Raw genomic sequence first — 20,840 nt, forward strand, 5'->3', positions numbered from 1 at the left:
TGTTGTTAGCTCAGGGCCAATCTTCCTCAGCAAAAAAGAGGATTGGTGGCAGATGTTAGCTCAGGGCTAATCTTCCTCAAAAAAAAGGACATCACCCAAGATGAGGTAAGAAGGATTAGGAGCCCCTGAAACACTACTTCTAGGAGCAGAAGGAACAGAGATGGTATATATTTGCATTGTAAACAATGTGCATCATACAAACTGAAACGAAACCTAGCTAATCAAGCTAACGAAAATCATTCACGCAACATTACATAGGCAAATCATGTTTAAAAAAATATTTTAATAAGCATATTCAGAATGGCAGACAGGGAATGGGAGAAGGGAATTATTTTACAGTGCAAAATTACTATGCATAAATTTAAAAACATGTAATTCATAATTTTAAATGCCTATTTAAATATTACTTCAAATACATTTTAACGCTCAACAGATTTGTGTTGAACTGAGTTGCAGATTCTGAACTCTATTTGAAAACACATCATAAAACAGAACACCATTCCAAATGAAAATGATAGTGCTTTGCTGGGGGAGGGGGGCGGTTTGGGGTGGAGAAGGCTAAGTAACTATTAACAAGGCTTCTTTTCCCAATGCAATTTGTCAAGAGTTCAAGAGTTATGAAATGTATTAAATCTTAAACAAATTCATGATATTAGTAAAAATCTGAAAGTAGTGCAATGACTTATCAAGTTATAGTGGCTGCATTATGAAGAACAAAGTACTGTGTGAAATACCTGTATAAACACAAAATACAATTAAATATTTCTTTACGAAAAGCTGAGCAATTATGCATTATAATAGTGGAATGTCTTTCCTTAAAAAGATCAAGAAAAAATTTCCTAATATGTATACGTGTGCCATATTTGCAAACATGCCTGAGAATTTACTAAAATTGTTCCTGTAATATCAGTTTGCAAGAACTTCACAAACCTGCAAACAAAATACATCTTTTAAAAAAAGGTGAAAATGGCATCTCCAATGTTGCAACTTCAAAAGTCCAGCATCACTATTTGTTTGCAACATTTCTGCAGATCGTCTGACAAAGAGCTGCAATACTCTGGATTCATTTTACAGAATCCGATTTAGAAAATGCACTGTGGCCATCTGCTAAAGCTGCCATTCTGGAGAAATTCATGTTCCAGGTAAAACAAAACAAAAACAACCAAAAATTCACGCTTCTCAGCACGTCCACCCAAAACTTTGATTTACTTGGATATGTTTGTAACAACAGTGAATGTACATTATAGGAAGTCAAGTGTTGGAAAGTGGCTTTTAACACTGTTGGGGGGAAGAACGCTGTTCACATTGGTGGAGGGAAGCCGTCTGAACATATTAATAATACTTCATGGGGGTAAGGCCTAAACCAGAACTGCTCAGTGCAAACCTCTGCTCAATTGCGTCAGCCAGCTGAGCCAGTAAATCAAGACCACAGAACACTTATTAAAAAGGCATCGGCTCCTGAACTGATGGCTAAAAATGACTTAGTAGAAGCATCTGGGGTATGCCTGTGTGATAAAAACAAGAATAGTTAATAATCTTTTACAAAAGTTTGGATATAGGTTGGTCTATCAGCTGTATAAAACTACATTTTTTAACAAGAATTTTGCACTAAAAATAAGACGGCACTCTTGCGAGGCTTTGCGAACGGACGATCCTGTGGGCACTCACACAGAGCGACGGCTTCGCATGTCTGCTGCTCATCTGGATGTACGCCATCAAACCTGAAGGACTGGACTCTAACTGGGAAAGTCGAAAACCTTTTCTGACTTCACCTTTTCCTCATAAAATCAATATTCTTGCCTGCCAACTCCTTGTGGGTGCCAATTTCTAAACATCACTTGACTGGTTCCCCTATTTAATGCAAAAATGGGAGGTTTTTTAATGCATATAAAAATAACTGGACAGGATTCTGGTCAGCATGATACATTTAAGCACTTAAGCCAACATTAAACTTTTATCTTGCTTCAAAAATAATTTTGAAAATTATAGCAAATGCAAAACAAACTATGTAATCTAAGTATCACGCTGAATTTCAGAATTCTCAAACTATTTGTCCTTAAGTAGAAATTTGAAAAACAAATTTTCACAATCCTTTATGAATGCTTTTACCACCCGGATAAGAAACATGACTTAATTACTACACACACACTTAAAAAGTCATTAAAAACCTTAGCAAAATAAAATGAAAGCTGACAGACTCAGAATATCAATTCCTCTCATAAAAGTTTACCAACTGTACAAGTTAAGAAAATTATACAAGCTTTTGTATTAAGAAAGGACAGCTCAGTCAAGACATATGTACTGTAAAAATCTTTCAAAGGCTACAAAGAATCTGGAAAAATACAGAATGTATTTCTTAAGCCCAGATAAGAATATGGAAAGACATCATTGATGTCAACAATTTTACATACACAAACCTGACTTGGTTTATTTTTAAAACTTCTATATATAAAAAAATCATGCTAGCATAACTTTCAGGATTCATAAGGGTTTCCTTAATAATGATACTCAATTTGTATGGAGAGAAAAATGTCTGTTATAAAAGACATTTCAAGAAACTCAGAAAGTTGTTTAAGCAGAAAATTGAACTTGATTTTTTCTTCCCTGCCATCGAACTAAGCACAGAGTACCTTGTAGTGAAATTTTAGGATTAATACATCAATGAGAAGGTACAGATAAATCTTTAGTCCATTCAAATTTACTAAACTATTTATTATATTCTTAAAAGGGTCTTTACAGTTTTAAAGTAAAAAATCTGCAAAAGGCAGAATTATGAAATCTTATTTACTAAAGTTAGGACTCAATTCAAATTTTCAAATTTTTACCAACTGCTTCAAGGAAATCAACTTTTTAAGGTAACCCATCAACCCTGAAAATTTAAGTCACGCCAGAATTTACTTCAAAGAAAGTAAAATGAGTCTAAAATTTAGTCATCTGTGTTTTCAAGTTCTTCAAATTTTCCCTGTGAGATGGCTTCTTGGAGAAATTCAGAAGAACCTGGACTTTCTTTTCCATTGCTGTTTACCCTTCGCCTTTTGGCAGGTCTCTCACTTTTTTCATCAAAATCATTTTCATTTCTTGCAGTCACATGGGCAAGTTTTGGGTCAGTGGTAAGGTTATCTGTTTCATAGCCATTAGTATCCATATCTGCATGAAGTGGTTTCTTATTTCCACCTGTTGGTCCGTTAATGTGCAACCCTTCAACTTTTACTTCTTCTTTGTTTAATATTTCACCGGGTCCATTAGATGACACCCCTAAGTTGGAAGAAACATAAATGAAACTGATAACACTAAAAAGTTAAATGTGTAAACTATTATAAAACAGCTTTTCATCAAGAAAGGAAGGTATCAGATCTGTGTAAACATATGTCTGAATCCTGGCTCTATTTACTTAGTATCTGTGTGACCTTAGGCAAGTTACTTACACTCTCTGTACCTCAGTTTCATCAGATATACGAAAAGGACAATCACAGGTTTACCTCACAGGGTTGTTGTGAAGATTAAATAAGTTAACAAATGTAAAGAATTCAGAACAGGATTTGGTGAATATTCAAAGCGTGCTGGTATTGTGTGACAACAAACAGGCATTGGATCTGGTAGGCTAAATAAGCTGAATTAAATAGCAACGATATGCACATTGATTATTCAGATTTACCAAAAAGTTTTTAAAAACCATGTAAAAAAAGAAATATATTTTCTTTAGAAGCTTGAGTTTTCTACTGCCATATAAAATCAGTATGACGTGACTTTCGTATTCTTTTGTCTGTTTGGTATTTTCTGGTGGGGCAGATTCACCCTGAAGGAACATCTGTTGCCAGTCTTCCTCTATTTTGTGTGTGGGATGCCTGCACAGAGTGCCTGATGAGTGGTGTAGGTCTGCACCCAGGATCCAAACCCGTGAAGCTGGGCCGCCGAAGTGGAGCATGCGGAACTTTTTAACCACTCGGCCACGGGCAGCATGGACTTCTTTCTTCTTAATGTAAATCTATACGTATTGTGCTTTAAGGGTAAAGATCATATGCTGTATCTAAATGGATTTAAATAACCTGTCATACTGTTAAAAAATTAATGCTTGAACAGTCCAAGCATACACTTGAAAATGCTAAAAGTAAAAACAAATTCCTCTGTAATAGGCGAGAAAAGAAAGAGCATAATTATTCTAATAAAAGCAAGTAACAATAAAAAGGTCATGTTACAGTTGCAAAAGGGAGTAGAAATTTTGGGGATACTTAATGTAAAATATAGAATGCACCACTGGAGATAAAATTTAATTATCTGAAAAATATTCAGTATAAAGGATGAACCTCAAATACTACATTTTGGTGAAAGAAAATATTCTATATTCTCCAACTCGAAAATATTCTATACTCCCCAACACTCAAATCACAAACGCACACGGGGATGATGCATCCGATGACAGTGAAGGAATGATTCTGTTGTAGGAACCCCAAAGAGCTAGGTGACACTGTGATTAGGTCAAAATAAGATTTCAAGACACTGGGGCCAGCTCCATGGCCGAGTGGTTAAGTTTGCACGCTCCGCTGCGGCGGCCCAGGGTTCGGATCCTGGGCGCGGACATGGCACCGCTTGTCAGGCCACGTTGAGGCAGCGTCCCACATCCCACAACTAGAAGGACCTGCAACTAAGATATACAACTGTGTACACAGGGGATTTGGGGAGATAAAGCAGAAAAAAAAAAAGAAAGAAAAGAAAAGATTGGCAACAGTTGTTAGCCCAGGTGCCAATCTTTAAGAAAAAAAAAAAAGATTTCAAGACACTAATGAAAGAAAGACCCTTATAAAACAAAGTTGAGTTGGAAAGTTCCTTCCTTTCTTTGAAAAACCTGCGAATCTTGATTGTAGGTACCTGATTTGAATGGCTTCTGGGCTACTGAGTAATTTATAGGTAACTTACAACACTCTCCTAGACTAACTGCATGTTCTCATCAAACGGTTCAAAAAGAAAAAAAGGAAAATGATTTATTTGGTGTTATGAGCAAACGAGAAAAGACAGAAGAGGTACCAACAGTCTGCCTTCCTGGGCTTCCACCGCTAGTCCCAAGGTCAGAGTCTCAGCTGCTTACTCTACTTTAGAATGGAGGTGGCTGCCGTTAGACATCATGGCAGTGAACCTGTCTGGATCAGGAAATGGCTGCTGGGCCCTAATTTCTGTTTGTTTGCTTTGTTTTTAGGGGCGAAGTTTGGAGGGTCATCAAATGAACAAAGCCTATTCACTCGGCAGTGCCAGTGTGAGACCTTTGGCAAGAACAAAGGTCAAACCTGTCAGTGTTCCTCTGCCACCTTCTGTCAGGGCAGGTGAGCTCTCCACTAGCCCTGCCCGAAGGCTGGCACATCAGCACGCAGGTGGGCAGAGCTTTAGGCCACAAGTGTCCTAGGGAGGAATGAGGGCTTACTACTTTCTGCTTGGCAACTGTCTTACTTAGGAAGACCATTTTAATAAAAGTAGAAATCAAAATAATTCTCTGACAAGGTCTTACTGATCAGCACAGTGATCTGTGGTCCATTGTGTATTTTAAACAAGAACATTATCTGAACCTCAAACTTATCAGTATGCTTTTTGCTTCCATCTTGCATGGAGATAAAAATAGAAGCATTTCTGTAGAATATTAGTGCACAGGCTGATGCCTGTGTTATCTTTTCTCATCCTTCAAGGTCATTATGCTATCAGTGAGAAAAATATTCAAAGCAGTGCTTGTGCTATCTTCTTTTCATCTATATGCTGAAAGCACTTGCCTGACCAAGTGTTATTAAGCTCTCAAAGTATTTCATAAATATCTGTGTATTTCTGATGTGAAATGGCTGGAGTTTCAGTCTAAGAGTTAACAAGAATACTTACGTCCAGGCATCCCAACTGGATAAGAAAACAGATGTTACTTAAAAAGAATAAATTTCTTAAATGACACGTTGATAACAGACTTTATTAAACTTAGATACTTTCTAGTGATGTCAATAGGATTCTTTCCAAATAGTTTCTATTCTCTGTGTGTCAGTATCTATGTATGCTGATACTATGTTTGTCATCTGGTATTTACAATTATTACTTTAACTTCTGCTTTGGAAGTTTAACAGAAACAAAACTGAATTTCCCAGGCTCCTGACAGCAAAGTGCGCCTCAGCAGGAAGAAGTACAAGTGCGCCTGGGGCTGCTCACCGTTCTGAGCGCTGGCGCTCCCGGCACCGTCTTCCTTCTCGGACTGGCTGTTACTGCTGCTGGAGGCCGTGGGTGGAGGGGACGGGGCGCGGCTCGAAGCCGCACTTTCACTTTCATCCAGAAGGCGATCCATGTAATCCCTTAAAATTAAGTAAAATAATAAAACAATTATTTACTTATATTAAAAACAGCTGAAAATTAAAATTAAGGTTCAATTTAGGAGGTTTTATTAACAAACATATCCTCATTTTCACTTACATTCATTCCAGTGCCTCATCTATCACACCAGGATTTGAACATTTAAATGGAAAGCTCCCTTGGTTACATGTTTGTAGGGAAAAAGGATAAGGGCTGTAAACTAGCAAATTTTAGACAACTATATGAAGTTTTAAAACTTTTAAAACTGTAGGCAAGTGCTCAGAGGGACCCAGCTAAAATCAGAGGATTTATAAACGAAGCGAGTGGTATGACGTCGATCAGAAGCCGTACAAAGAATTTCTGAACAGCCACAGACTGGGATCTTCAAGCTCCTAACGGCTATCTGAAGGCTGTGGCAACACCTCAGAGACAAACAGGGCCTAACAATGAACCACTCTCTGACCTTCCTGAATACCTGCTTTATTACCTTTCTGCTACACCTGAGCTCCCAGAGACTAAGTTCCTGGGCGTATACCATTAGAGGTGAGCTCACTTCTTCTCTGAGTCACTCCTGAACTGTCCGACAGGGAAAGACGCTTGTGGTGACTGACACTGGGTAGGGGTTAGAAGATCTGGGCTAAAGAAATACTTCTCTCTCTGAGGTTTAGTGCCTGTACCTATAAGATGCATGCAATACCTGACCTTTCTACCACACAGGCTGTTGTATAACCTAAGTGTAGGCAAGTGTCTTGTAAGCTAGAAAGTGCTATTAAGTCAGTAGAATGAAGGTGAGCAAACTACAGACTGTGGGCTCGGCCACTTGTTTTTGTGAATAATATTTTACTGGAACACGGTCACACCCATTCATTCACATAGTGTCTGTAACAGCTTTTGTACAACAGCAGAGCTAAGCAATCGCAAGAGAACTTAAGGCCTGCAAAGCTTCAAGTATTTTACTCTCTAGCTCTTTAGAGAAAAAGTCTGCTGAAGCCTGCATGCAGTAATTCCCCGAAGGCAGGCATTTTAGTCTGTTTATCCCTGCACCACCGATACCCAAGTTGTGCATGGCATGGAGTAGAAGCAGCTCAATAAAAACTTAAGTACATTATTTATTTTAAAATTCGCCCAGAATAATTATAATAGAAATATTAAGAGGAATATTTCAGAATTTTGTGAACAGGGTAAATAAGAACATGGGTAAGAGGAAACAGTGGAAGGGCTCAAGACTTGACTAAAAGTCTGTAGTAACGGTGTACACAGAGTATCAACTGTGCTTATCATCTCCAACTACAGGATTCCACCGTCCCCTGCGTTCTAGGGATATAAGAGATACAGGGCCATGGGACTCGAATGCAGGAAGCTTCCAAAGTCTGAGGTACAACACAAACACATGTCAAAGAACCATGGAAGACCACAAGCTCATCAAGTTAACATTCTAGGTCTTATTCTCCTCATCTGTCAATGGAAGGAATTGAACGTGACGCTCTTTACAACCTCTTCAGCTTTATGCCATCCATCATCTTTACAGAACAATTATGTAACAGGTCTGAAGCACACAGAAGCAGCAACGAGCATGATGAGTGCCTAAGGGACTTGAGAAGCTAAGGCTAATAGGAACAGATGATGCACGAGCAAGGACTGTTGGAGACACATTTGGTATGGTGGGAATGGACAATGGAGGACATGAACAGCCAAGCAAAGGAAGCTAGAGTTGACACTAGATATCAAAATTACTTAAAGTTTCTTGAATATAGCAATGATACTGCGAAAGAATTACTGTTATTTCTTAAAGATTAATGGCATCCAGAATACTTAAGGAAGGAGAAGAGTCAGGTAGACCATACAGGAGTTTGGAGCAATGTTCAGATAACTGGAGTTACGCTAAGTTAATGTTTACTTTTTTAAAAAAATTATTTGCTAGACTGTTACAGTGAAATTTGCAATTTGCATATGGCTACTAATTCTTCCAGGCAGTGAACAGAGAGTCTGTAGTAGGATCTTTCAGAGGCTGTTTGCAGGCAGAGAAGTGGCAAGTGTGCTTCATTCTGGTGAACAGATAGAAGGTAACGATGTAGCAGACAAATGAGCAAATAACTTTCAGGATAATGCGCTCTAACTATGGATTTTGACTAAAAAAGGAAGATGAAAAACTTCATTCAAACTTTTGTCTGCAGGCATTAATGTTTTGTGCAGTCACTTAAAGTGCAACTATTAACAGAAAGAGAAGGTCCTGGAAGCAAAGCAAAAAAATATCTCGTGTGTACAGAAAATCACAATTTCTGCTCATCTGGAAAAAACGTACGGTCTGGCCACAGCTTCTTATAGGATATGCCACACAGCCAAAACTGTGCGCGTGAGTGAAAGGTTACAGTTCTCTCAGCTAAAAAGCCTTTAGGAAAGACCCAGCGGCCCAGGACTAAAGCCTCCGAAACCACTGTATTCTTGCCGTGGGGTAAACACATCTGGTCACCTCATACCATCACACTAGGGGCCACTGTTAACTCTGACGGCCTGAAAAAAAGAGAAGCTATGGGACTACTGTTAACTATGGCTACCCTACCTAGAGAATCCTTAACCTTAAGAGGAATCAAAGTTACAGATTGAAGTATCTTCAAAAATGTTCAGAGGCTAAGAAGAGAATATTAGAGAAACTAAAATGTTTGGCGGCACATCCCTACCTAACCTGTCGAGCTTGACGTCACAGAGGACCAACTAAGCCAGCCCACACCACTTCCCTTGGTGATGCTTTCTGAAAGAGAAAACTGGATGAACCATGGGTCTGACCAGCATGGCAACTCCTATGTTCTTACTGCTGATGACGACAGATTGCCTGTAGTTCGTGTGTGAACATTATTTCTGAAATGGGTGAAAAAAATGAAAGATGTTACTATTGCTTTTCCCTATAGAATAGCTTGAAAACTGTGACTATTTTAAGATATACTCTGAAGACTAGATAGCTATATCTAGTTCTACATTATGCCTCACCACTATTAATAAATAATCCAGAAAAAAATGTAACTATAAATTGATAACATGCTTAAGCAATTATATAAAATTAGGAACACTGTCATATATGAAATTGCACACTAGCCATCACAAGCTTTGAATAAAGGGGGATGAGGCACAAAGTCCAATGTCCCATGATTTCCAGGGGCAATCATATCCATTTATTTCGTTCTAGATAGTTTTGTTTTGGATTTTAGTGTTTGATCCTCCAGGGAAGTGATAAACAGTGATACCTGCAAATGAACATAACCAAGAAACAGGCCAGCCGAGGACCCTAGTTTGAAAAGCATAATCAAATATGCATGTAAACACATCTTTCAAAGGCAGCTGTTGGGCCAGCCTCCAGAACTTTACTGGTGCACACTTGGCCAAATGAAGTCACAACTGTGAATTATTTTTATTCCATAAACAGGGAATAATCAAGGACAGTATAGTAAAGTTAATTCTACTATAACAATTCATCAGTATTTTAGAACTTATGTGAGACAAAGGGTTCAATGCTCTATGTAGTTAAGTAACAAATTACTAGTGGCAGTGGGGACAGTGTTTCATTCCAAGCTAGACTGAATGAGGATAAGAGAATGTGTGCAGGGACCGCAACAGACAGAAGGCATTTTGCATAAAGAGTGCATATACTAACAACCCATACTGCTAACCCTGGGAGTAAGCTACAGTTGCATTACTAATTACTAAACATTATTTCTGTTAGAGGAAAGGTTTCGGGAAATCTAGGAAAAGAGAAGTCACCATGCACATATGCTTTCCTCTGTAAGAAACTTTGTAACAAAAAAGAAAAGGCAATTTGACCTTGATTTATTATATCCCTATGTCTTTTCCCTTTTATATCATCTATACCCAAATCTTATTTTGATTCTCAGGATCAAAAGTAAATTGGATTAAAAAAATTTTAATTTTCCTTCCTCTTTGAAGGGCCTCTATTAGGCATACGACTGTACAGTTTGAGGAAAGACAGTCTCCCTTTCCGATTCTCACTGCTCTCACAATGTTTCCAGATTAAAACTGTATGTGCTTATACTGAATGGAACAGAAGTTAACAAAAGCATGCTTACACAGCTATTCTGATCCCTCTTCTCTCAGGAAAACTACTGAAAATTTACACTCTAACATCTACTTTGACACACTTGTCTCAAATAGGATGAACTGTAGTTTACAGTGTTTTCTAAGACGCTGAAAAGTCTAAATGACCCAAGAAGATCTATCAATAAACGGATATATCTAAACCAACGTGAACTCCCATCCTATTCAAAAATGAAGATTCTAAAAATTACAATTTTCTCGAGAAATTTAGAAAAGCTTAACAACAAAATGACTCAAAAGAAAAAATAAAACTCACGTGACACCAGGATGAAGATTATATTTCTTTTTTCCAAATCGTGTTTGCTGAGCAAAGAAATCGTAACGTTCAGATTTTTTCCACATATAATAGAATGCTACACATTCACCAACTGACCTTGTTCGAACCTGTAAGAAACAAATAGTTTTCAAGAATCATCTCTTTAAAGGAGTTATTTCATGAAAAATATCTAAAGTTGGAAAATAAATTTAGCTGGTCCTTAAGTAATAATATACAATACTATGTATAAAATACAACACTGCAGCAGCTGCGTTAAAAACTATTCTTTTTAAACCCCCATTAAGAGAAATAATACATTGGCAATGTATTCATTCAGTCTTCAGATATTTAGCATTATGTTTTTTAAAAGGTTATCATCTTTACTACAAAAATAAATACTTGTCTATTGAAAATGTTTGGAAGTAGTATTTGAGTTAAAATAATACTATACATAGTTTACAAATACTTCTACTCACAGAGCACCTATGGAGTCTACATTTAAATTTCCATGTAAAGATTCTCTTACTAGTCGCAGTGGTGATCCAGACTATTAATTTACTTTCTAGAAAGGCTGAGAATATTCCACAGCGAGTTAAGAGCTATTATAATAATGCTAATGCTTTGTTGACTAAGTTATTCCACTGGCTTACGGTGCTATACCTATTTGTGTAACTGAATGTTTCCCCTTTCATAACGTTCAACACCTATTGGACTGGCAACTAACGCTGACAAAAATCCCCCTTTTCACTACTTATCTTGCAGAGCTGGTAGGGCTGATGTATAGAATAAACTACTGGGAGTTTAAAAGGAGAAAAGGTATCTGGCGTGAGTGTTTGGGATGCAAGATGATACTGCTTTAACCCATAAATTTCTGATCTTGAAGCAAGTATCCTAAGATCAACTTGCGGACATCCTTACTGTCACCTGAAACAGGTTTTTGTTTATTCCCCTCTGCTTGTACTTTATAACGTTGGCCCATGTTGCTCTAGGGCTTTAAAAAAAAAAATCATCTTCTCAAGTTCTTTTTTGCCTCCTTCAGAGTCTTAGTTCTAGATAGATACAAGCCAAGTCAACCGTACTTTACTGAAAACAAGAACTGTAAAGACATTTTAAGGCATGCAAATTTAACATTATGAAAAATCCTCAATAAAATAAGCCTCCATAATAGAACTTATGAATAAGATCCAAAATTCAATTCTAGGTGTGAAGACAAAGTCAATGACTTCACTGGACGACTACTCTGCCTCTTAAAGAATCACCGTCCTCCCTTTGTTCACTAGGACAACTAGTGTATTACGTGCAGGTCAGCTGACTTCTGTAACACCAAAATATCACTTTCCCAGACATTTATAAAGAAATCAAAGTCTTATTTTCTATATGACATTAACACATTTTTGGCTAGTAGTTCCAAGTCACTTAAGTAGTTTCAAGTCACCTAGTAAGCTTGTATTTCTTAAAAACGGGGATTTCTGGGAGGTTGCTGCTGCTGCTAGTTACATCAGCTTATCACTGAAGGGGTCCCCTCCAAAGGTAATCCAGCGTGGTTTGGTCAAAAGTGTTTGAATTCAAGCAGGAACGCTAGAAAACTCTTATCCAAAATGTCATCCCTTTCAATCATGAAACAATCCATTATTATTATTTTTTTTTTTTTGAGGAAGATCAGCCCTGAGCTAACATCCACTGCCAATCCTCCTCTTTTTGCTGAGGAAGACTGGCCCTGAGCTAACATCCATGCCCATCTTCCTCCATTTTATATGTGGGACGCCTACCACAGCACAGCTTCATGAGCAATGTGTAGGTCCATGCCTGGGATCCGAACCAGCAAACCCTGGGCCACTAAAGCGGAGTGTGTGAACTTAACTGCTGTGCCACTTGGCTGGCCCCTATTTTTTTTTTTTTAAACAATCAGGAACATACATGGCCAGTCACTAGCATAATGTACTCCTTTCATACAGTATTCACTTTTTGGAGGTTATCAGATGATCTGGATGCAACATTAAGGGGTAGAGATAGATTTCTGATACTAATGCTAAGACTCAAAATTTCTCTATTAGTTATGTCTGATGTCAAATACCAAAATAAAATAAGATAATCAAGAGTAAAATAGTTAACGCACAACAGAACTAAGAGAAATGAACTCAGAGGATTTGTAAACAACTATTTTATTTATAGAACACAAAATAGATCCTGTTAAATAAGTATTGAAACAATCAAGTGGACACCTCCAACCACATCCAGAGGTATAAAAAAGGAGGATGTGGTGACCAGCTATGTAGAGCCTCAGACGCAAGCAAGCCCAGATACTTTTCAACAACATCTCAAAGAAGCCATCACACAAAACTCAGACGCTATCTTTATGGAAATGTGTAAAGCCAAGCTCCTTGTCATTTATATTCACTAAAACAGTGATAGTCATAAGCCTAGAAATTACTTAATTTCCTACACTTTAACTCTGAGATTGTAATTTTGCCTGTTCTAATTTCCTATAAGAACAAAACATTCTTCTATTCTCTATATTTGTGTAGTTACCGTTAAAAATCTTACCTGATTTCAGTTTTTAAAAGAATTAAACCTAAAAATAAATCTGCAAGTAATTATGAAGTCCTTTTGGGTACATACTGACATTGTATGATTGATATTATCCATATGGAGTGATAAATAATGTTAAATAAAATTTTCAAATTATAAAATTATAATAATGTATAAGAAAGCTGACTTATTCAGATATGTATTCTTCTGGAAAACTGAATCTTAATTAAAACCAAATTAAATATTAAGTATCTAATTTTAGATCAGGACTTAAGCAAATTTAAAAAATATTTTAATTATACACAACGTCACGTTAAAAATGCTTTAAGGGGGGCCGGCCCGGTGGCACAGCAATTAAGTTCGTGTGCTCTGCTGGTTCGGGCCCCAGGTGTGGGTGTGGGTGCTCACCAAGCCATGCTGTGGCATGTGTAACACATAAAATAGAGGAAGACGGGCAGAGATGTTAGCTCAGGGTCAGTCTTCCTTAGGGAAAAGAGGAGGATTGGCAGCAGATGTTAGCTCAGGGCTAATCTTCCTCAAAAAAAAAAAAAGCTTTAAAGTTTCAAAATTATTTTCAAGAGGCTCCTTAAAAAAATCTGTCACAAGTATGTGGAAAACAGCTTTAAATAGTTACACTGCACACACACGTCCCACCTGGAAGCTGAGGAACGTATTTGTAAATGAGTCTAATTCTTAAGGCTTCCAATATCACACACTGCCAACAGTCACCTGGCAAATGTACGGCAGGAAGTCTAGACACGCTTTTTATAAGAATTCCCTAAATAGGAATATATTAAAATATTCATCATAGAACCTTTACTATCAGAAAATAACTAAGATATAAGATGATCAGAGTTGTTAAATTTCTTATAGTAAAAGAACAAATATCATTACTTACTTTATTAGCCTGAATCAAATGAAAATCCTTTCCATAGGCTTTGAGCCCTTGTTCAAAATTTCTACACTCTTCCTCTGTCCAAACAGACAATTCCTCTGACAAAATGGAGGGAAAAACTGTTAAGCAATACTCTCCCAAATGTTCCATATAACAAACAAAGCTGCAAATAAAAGTGTAACCTTCTGGTAACAATGAAGGAAGTATTTTACTCCTGACCTCTATTATTGATGGCTACAAAAAGGTAAAGTGATGAAAACTCCTTATTTAATAAAATTTTGGATGATTTGGTCAGTAACTTTCTAACTTCAACTTAGGCCATTTTCTCTTCTATTCTTCGTGATCCAACTAGACTGGCCACCTTTCAATTCCTTAAACTTGCTCTGTTCTTTCTTTAGACTTTGTGCACGCTGCTCCCTTTGCCTAGCGTTATTTCCTACCTCCCACCTCACCCCCTTTTCCATCCCAGCAAAAATATCACTTTGTTCTAGAAGCTTCCCAAACATCCTCACCCTTTCCCCCACTAGGTTGAGTCCCACTGCAGTAAGTCTGAATGGCCACCTCTCATCCTCCTTGGAGGAACTCAGGACTTCTATTTTTCAGCATCCCTTCCCAGGCTCTGAGCACCGTGAGGCAGAGATGTTATTTCCAGCAACGCCCTCAGAACTTAGTGGGCCTCCCAATGTTGCTGAATGAATATGTATCTTCCATTTGTTACATAATGATGTATCAACAGTGCTCTCAGTGAAGCAGGGTAGGAGCCAGTTTAGAGTTAAAAAACACCAAAAACTTGGATTTTAGTTATGGCTTCATGTTTATGAGTTACGTTTGCCTCAGCTAAGCTACTGCAGTTCAGAGATGTCAGTCTCATCAACTTTAACATGAAAATAACATCTTTCACATTACTTAGCTCATAGGGCTACTACACCAAGATCAAAGAAGAAAATATTTATTAAAATGCCTTAGAATTGAAAGGCATTGTGTATTTTCACTTAATTGGCCTTATTTTCCCATAAAGAAGGAAGGGACAGTCTTAATCCCATTCCCCATGTGTATAATACTTGTGTAATACACAAGTTATTTAACAAGTTATAATGTGTTATTTGCTGTTAAGCACCTGTTTACTGAAATCAAAAAGATCAGTATTATTAAACTTAGGATACACCTAGTTAAAACTGAAGAGCTTAAGTTTTAAATTTCTGCTCTATCATGAAAACAAAAATTTAATATTTATGCTTACCTCTAGCTGCTTTTACATTAAATCTTAATCTTCTCAATGCTTCTTCTGTGTCAAAATTGCATTTAACCAATTCATATAATGCCTAGAAAAATAAAAGGCCTCAATATGTGATCAGAACCATGAACAGTTCAAGGCTACAAGTTCTTAAGAGACTAAATGCTTTTCCAGAATCCAGTGTGTGTTTTCCTTCTGTCTAGAGGACAAATAATTCTAGTGAATGAAAGAGAACACGAAGGAAAAACAAACATTAATTCAATCCTGATAATTAACTGCCTCTAAATATGTAGAATAACTTGGCAGCCACAGTATCCCAGGAATTTAGAAATAAAAACAAATCATTTTATAAAAATCACAAATCCTTCCTTTTTGGGATTTTGGGGTTCCTATGCTAAGATAATTTAAAACAAATCAGAAAAGAAAAACATTGATGAAAAAAGGTAAAAAAATATAATGCTGTTATTAGGTTTGTGGTAGGCACTGGTCGACCATGTGCATTATATCATTATCCCAGATGTATATTCCCAACTTGATGATGTCCACAGACCTTCAGGAATATCCAAAGGAACCTCAAAGCCTAACAAAAAACATATACAGGCAAAATGAAATACCAAGATTTTCGTTTGTTTATTTGAGCTGAAACTCTATCAACGGAGAGAGTGTGTCAACAATGGGATCTTGAGTTGATTAACGTCTCATATTCCCTGTTGATGACGTTACTGGAATTTTGTGGCTAGAACAATAACACTGAATGTGAAAGCATTTACATTTATAAATTATATGGTTAATTTATTTTGGGAAAATTACACTAGTTATTTCTTATTCATGTACCTGTTCATTGTCTTTTATGTGAGATCCTTCAGGAATTGCTTCTACACCTTTCTCATCACCCGTTCTTCTAGACGCATCCTTGAGAAACACAATCACTTTATCTTCTGCTAAGTGCTTAGGGTCCCACAGGAGCTGATCATCATTTTCATATACTAAATTAGTAAAATATAATGTTAATAATAAAATGCCAAAACTTGATAGTTTGCGTTAAAACATATCACTGAACAAATAACTCACACTTAGAGCCAAAATACTGGAGCGGAGAGGTGAAGCAGGGTGCTACGACTTGCGTGCTTTTGTTCTTGGGAAACACTTACAGCCTAAGCAACTTAAGCAAACTCAACAGAGGGGTACCACCTCTATGCCCCTTTCAGATCCAGTGTGACTTAGCTGGAGCTTACCAAATTCCACGCTCTCTGTTTGAAGAGCACCGCTACCACTTACTACCTGTATGACCTTGGGCAAGTTACTTCCTTCTCTCTGCCTCATCTGTGAAATGGGATAAAAACTCAACCACATGGGGCTGTAAGGATTTAAAGCACTTTAAAAAAATCCTGGCATAAGTAAGTCTCAATGGATGTTAGCTATAATTTAATTTTTGAAAAGGGATGTCTAAAACAGTGCTCACCAAATGTGAATACTGCTTATTTCTTGGTGGTAGGATTTGGGACAACTTTTCTTTCCTTCTTTATATTTTTCTATGATGCTTGAAAATGTATTATAACGAGCATAAATTGTTTTCATAAAAACAAAAGTCATTCCTTTTTAAAAAAGCCATTTAGGTTTCATCATAATTTCCATTATGCTAAGATTAAAACCTAAATCTCATCAAAATCTAGAAAATGAAAAGGAGGAGAACCTAAGATGAGAAACTGTGGAAGTATAACAGGAAGATGAAAACAGACAAAATTAAGAATGAACAGCCCCAAGACAGAAGGAGGACCAAAAGCGCGTCACCATAGCACCTAGGGCAAGCAAACGCTTCCAGCACGGAGACTGCTCAGATGTCGCCAAGCGACCAGGATGAACACTGAAGAAGGTGCACTGGATTTACCACCAATGTTTCAAAAACTGTTTCCGTGAAGAGATGGAAGCTGAAGCCATACTGGAGAGGAGTGAAGAGTAAATGGAAGCGGAAGAAATAAAGGGAGAAAACTCTTGAAAAGCTAGGTTGTGATGTAGGAGATAGGGCCATAGCTAGAGGAATTACAGCTGAACAAAGTTTCCAGTTTTGTTTGTTTGTTGATTTTTAAAGATAGGAGACATAATCATTTAAATGCCAATAAGAAGGAGCCAGCTGGAGAAAAGACTTTGAATTTAAGGGACAAATGATAACTATTAGTGTCAAAGTCCCTCATGTTATGGAAAAAAAATTAATAGCAAATTAAGCATCTCCTATGTACCAGGCACTATGTTAAGTGTTTTCATGTAAATTACCTTCTTCCCCACCATCACACACATACACTTTAAAACATTCTTTTTTACCTTTCTGTTTCCTAAAACAGACACTCTTCTTTAAAGTACAGCTCAAGGACAATCTAGAAATTTTCCTTAGTAAACCTCATTCCTTTTCTAACCTGCTGGTCCAATCCTAGTGAAACTCTAAACTGTAAATACAATAAGACTCTCACGATAAAGTGAATTTGGATACACTGCTTTAGATTCTGTTCTCTGCTCAGCCTCTGTTCCCCAAAGGGAGCAGAGTACAGTTCTTATTTTTTTGGAGTGATGGGTGGGGCTGGACAAGGCCTTAAAACCCTGACCAGGAAGAGGAAAATGGAGGGTGGGTCCCTGAGTCCCCAGTGTTCTTCCAGTACACAAACACCACCAGATGGTACCAAATGACAAGCCAGACTCCTAAAACTGGGACTGGATAGCCAAATAGGCTACCCCTGAGAATATGCTCGTTTTACGCAATTACAATATACTAAAAAATGACCATGCAGTGAGAACAATCAGCATTTCCACAGAGAATAAACCACTGCCTTTTTTGGTTCCAGAAACAGACCAAATTCTTTTCCAATTAAGTTTACGCTCTAAATAAAATGACCTCTGACTATAATCTAAATAAAACAGGCAAGGCAGTTGATATTTATTAAATGTCTGCTGTAGAATGACTAAATGCCAAGAAATCAAAAATTCAGAAGAACTACTATGATACAACACACTAAAATACAGAGGGGAAATAACGTCTATAAATACGGTATGAAGGAAAAAACTATAATAGCAACCGAAAGAAAAAAACACTCTTTAATTATATAAAGTGACACAAACATGTTGGATTTCGAAAGATCACTATCACCAAAGTGTAACCGCATCTTCTGAAACTATTTCATTCTAAATGAATCATCATGCCAAAATAATACAACTTTTAAGAAACAACCATAAATATATCCACCTTGTGTTACAGGAAGACATAATTTATATATGATTATAAATAAGTGAAAGTTCAGAAGGCAGGAGCTCACCCAGTATGTTAACACAGATTAGCTGGGGAAGTGCTTCTTATGCTGTTCTAAATAATTAAATTAAGCTTGTCAGACAAGCAATGAGTCGTCAAAATAATTTAAGAGTTCATTGTGTGTGTGTGTGTGTGTGTGGGCAGGTGGGGAGCTAGTGTAGAAAGCTGAGAAATCACCGCCACAAAACCATAAACAAACTTCTGTAATCTGGGAAATTAATTCTCAATGAATAAATGTCTATTTACTAAGCTCTAGTTTTAGTAAAACAAAACAAAAAGTGTTGTTCTATTTCTAATGCCTAAGTAAAAAGTCTATCTAATCAATATATTACGAGGATAAAAATGCTGATCCATAATCAGCAATATGGCGTAATAACAAGGTTTACAACAGAAATTTCCATTCTTAAAAAGTCACACTGATTGGTGACATGAATTTTAAGTTGTCTAGCTGAAGTTTTCCTATATATGGGTTACATGGACTGCCTGTTTCAACAGTATTATTTTCATCAACTAGGGGTAATGCACGTGTGCATTTTTCACTAAGTAAATGAAGAATCAAAAGATTGTCAGATGTTCATCAGAAACAACAATTTACATGGTCCTATTCACTGCTTCCTAATCCCTAGCTGCCATTTACTTTAAAATTTACATCATGCAGGCATGAAAATCTGACTGGGAACATCTTGTTCCTTTCTCTTGACTTTTTTTTGCCTAAGTAGCCCATCTAAGCCCCAATTAATTTAGTCCAGGGTTCTCAATCTTGGCAGTGCTGACACTTTTGGCCAGATAATTCGGGGGATGGGGGGTATCCTGTGCACTCTGGGATGTTTACCAGCATTCAAATTATTTGGTCTTATCAGAAAGCTGCAGTGTTTACTCAGTTTAGTACATGGGAGAAAATAAAATACACGTAACTTTTAAAAATCATGCTTTTCATCTACCCAGCACTTCTTTGGGAACTTAACCCTTCCCATACGGTCTGAGTGGGGCTGACACCACCCCCTGGAGCCTCAAGAACAGATAAATGGGCCAGGATGAGCCAGAGTACTCACTATCTCTCTGGTCATGGTAATTACTCCTGGCTGGGTGTGACTCAAGCTGAGTCAATAGAGGCTCTCTCTACGACTTTTGCTGAAGCAGAAAGATGGGGAAGTTCTCTTTTTGACTCGTTTACTAGCTACAAGGACATGTACAGAGTAAGCCAGGAGCTCCCTGTAGCCATCTTAGCTTGCCTGACAATAAAGGGAAGAGGGAGAGGGGACACTTGATATCAAAAAAACCCCTGACTCCAGTTATACCAGACCAGCCACAACTTTCCAGTAAAGCAATTAGGTAAATTCTTTTTAGCTGAAGCTAACTGAACTGGGTTTTTGTCACTTGCAAGCATAAGAGGATAAACTGATGCTTTCTGAAAATCCAAATAATAAAACCTAAATATAATGGATAAGATTAACCACCTATTGAAAATGCCACTCACTGAGCACTTACTGCATGCCAGACACCATGCTGCTAAACGCTACAGATCAAACTATCGCATGGAAACCTTCGCCAACAGGCTCTGTACAGATAAGCTCTACTACTGCTGTTTTATAGATGAGGAGAAAAGGAAGTTAAGCAGCATGTCCAAGGCCAAATGCCCAGACACTGATGCAAGTTTCCTGTTCTGTGAATACAATTCTGCACCCACTTAATAACTCAGCCACCGAATGCTTACTGAAGGCCTATGTTACAAAGACCATCCTAGGTATTAAGGATACTAAGATGAATAAAAAATGATTATAATATACTCTGTTGAGTATAAATGATAATTTAGATAAATTTAAGAAAATGTTAACGTGTGGTTGAGATTTTGTAACCAAAATAGATACAGGTTCAAAGGAACATGTCTCAATTTTGACTGTAACAAATCTTGTTTATATAACTGTTTGAATTAGGAGTGATAACTGATGAAGAAAATATAACCCACATGAAGCCTGGTAAAAAAGAAATCAGATGTGAGAGAAAAAAATTTATCAATGTATCTCTAAGATACTCAGTAACACAGTTTCCTTCTATCAACAAAAAACTCTATTCCATCTGTCAGATAATTCCTACAGTGAAGATATCAGGGTATCTTAGTTTTGTGGCGCTTTTATCACAATCCCAAACCAAATGCTCTCCCTTTTGAGTATGTGCTCACCAAACCGATAAAAAATATCCTGTGAAATTTTCTCTATAA

At 37.3% G+C, this 20,840-nt stretch overlaps 1 protein-coding gene across 11 annotated transcripts in view; it reads right to left on the bottom strand.

Annotated features, from left to right (window-relative positions):
- Positions 1–263: 263 nt before the first annotated feature.
- Positions 264–20,840, bottom strand: part of MIER1 (MIER1 transcriptional regulator) — a 58,766-nt gene continuing 38,189 nt past the window's right edge. For all 11 annotated transcript variants that reach the window (XM_070268878.1, XM_070268874.1, XM_001500074.7 and 8 more), the window contains 6 exons: positions 16,162–16,313; positions 15,334–15,415; positions 14,097–14,191; positions 10,670–10,797; positions 6,172–6,311; positions 264–3,255 (listed from right to left, as the gene is read on the bottom strand). In XM_070268878.1, the coding sequence (XP_070124979.1) occupies positions 2,927–3,255; positions 6,172–6,311; positions 10,670–10,797; positions 14,097–14,191; positions 15,334–15,415; positions 16,162–16,313 (926 nt within the window). In that variant the 3' untranslated portion in view covers positions 264–2,926. The remainder of the gene's footprint in view (positions 3,256–6,171; positions 6,312–10,669; positions 10,798–14,096; positions 14,192–15,333; positions 15,416–16,161; positions 16,314–20,840) is intronic.

This window comes from Equus caballus, chromosome 5, assembly GCF_041296265.1.
Source record: "Equus caballus isolate H_3958 breed thoroughbred chromosome 5, TB-T2T, whole genome shotgun sequence".
Lineage (NCBI taxonomy): Eukaryota > Metazoa > Chordata > Mammalia > Perissodactyla > Equidae > Equus > Equus caballus.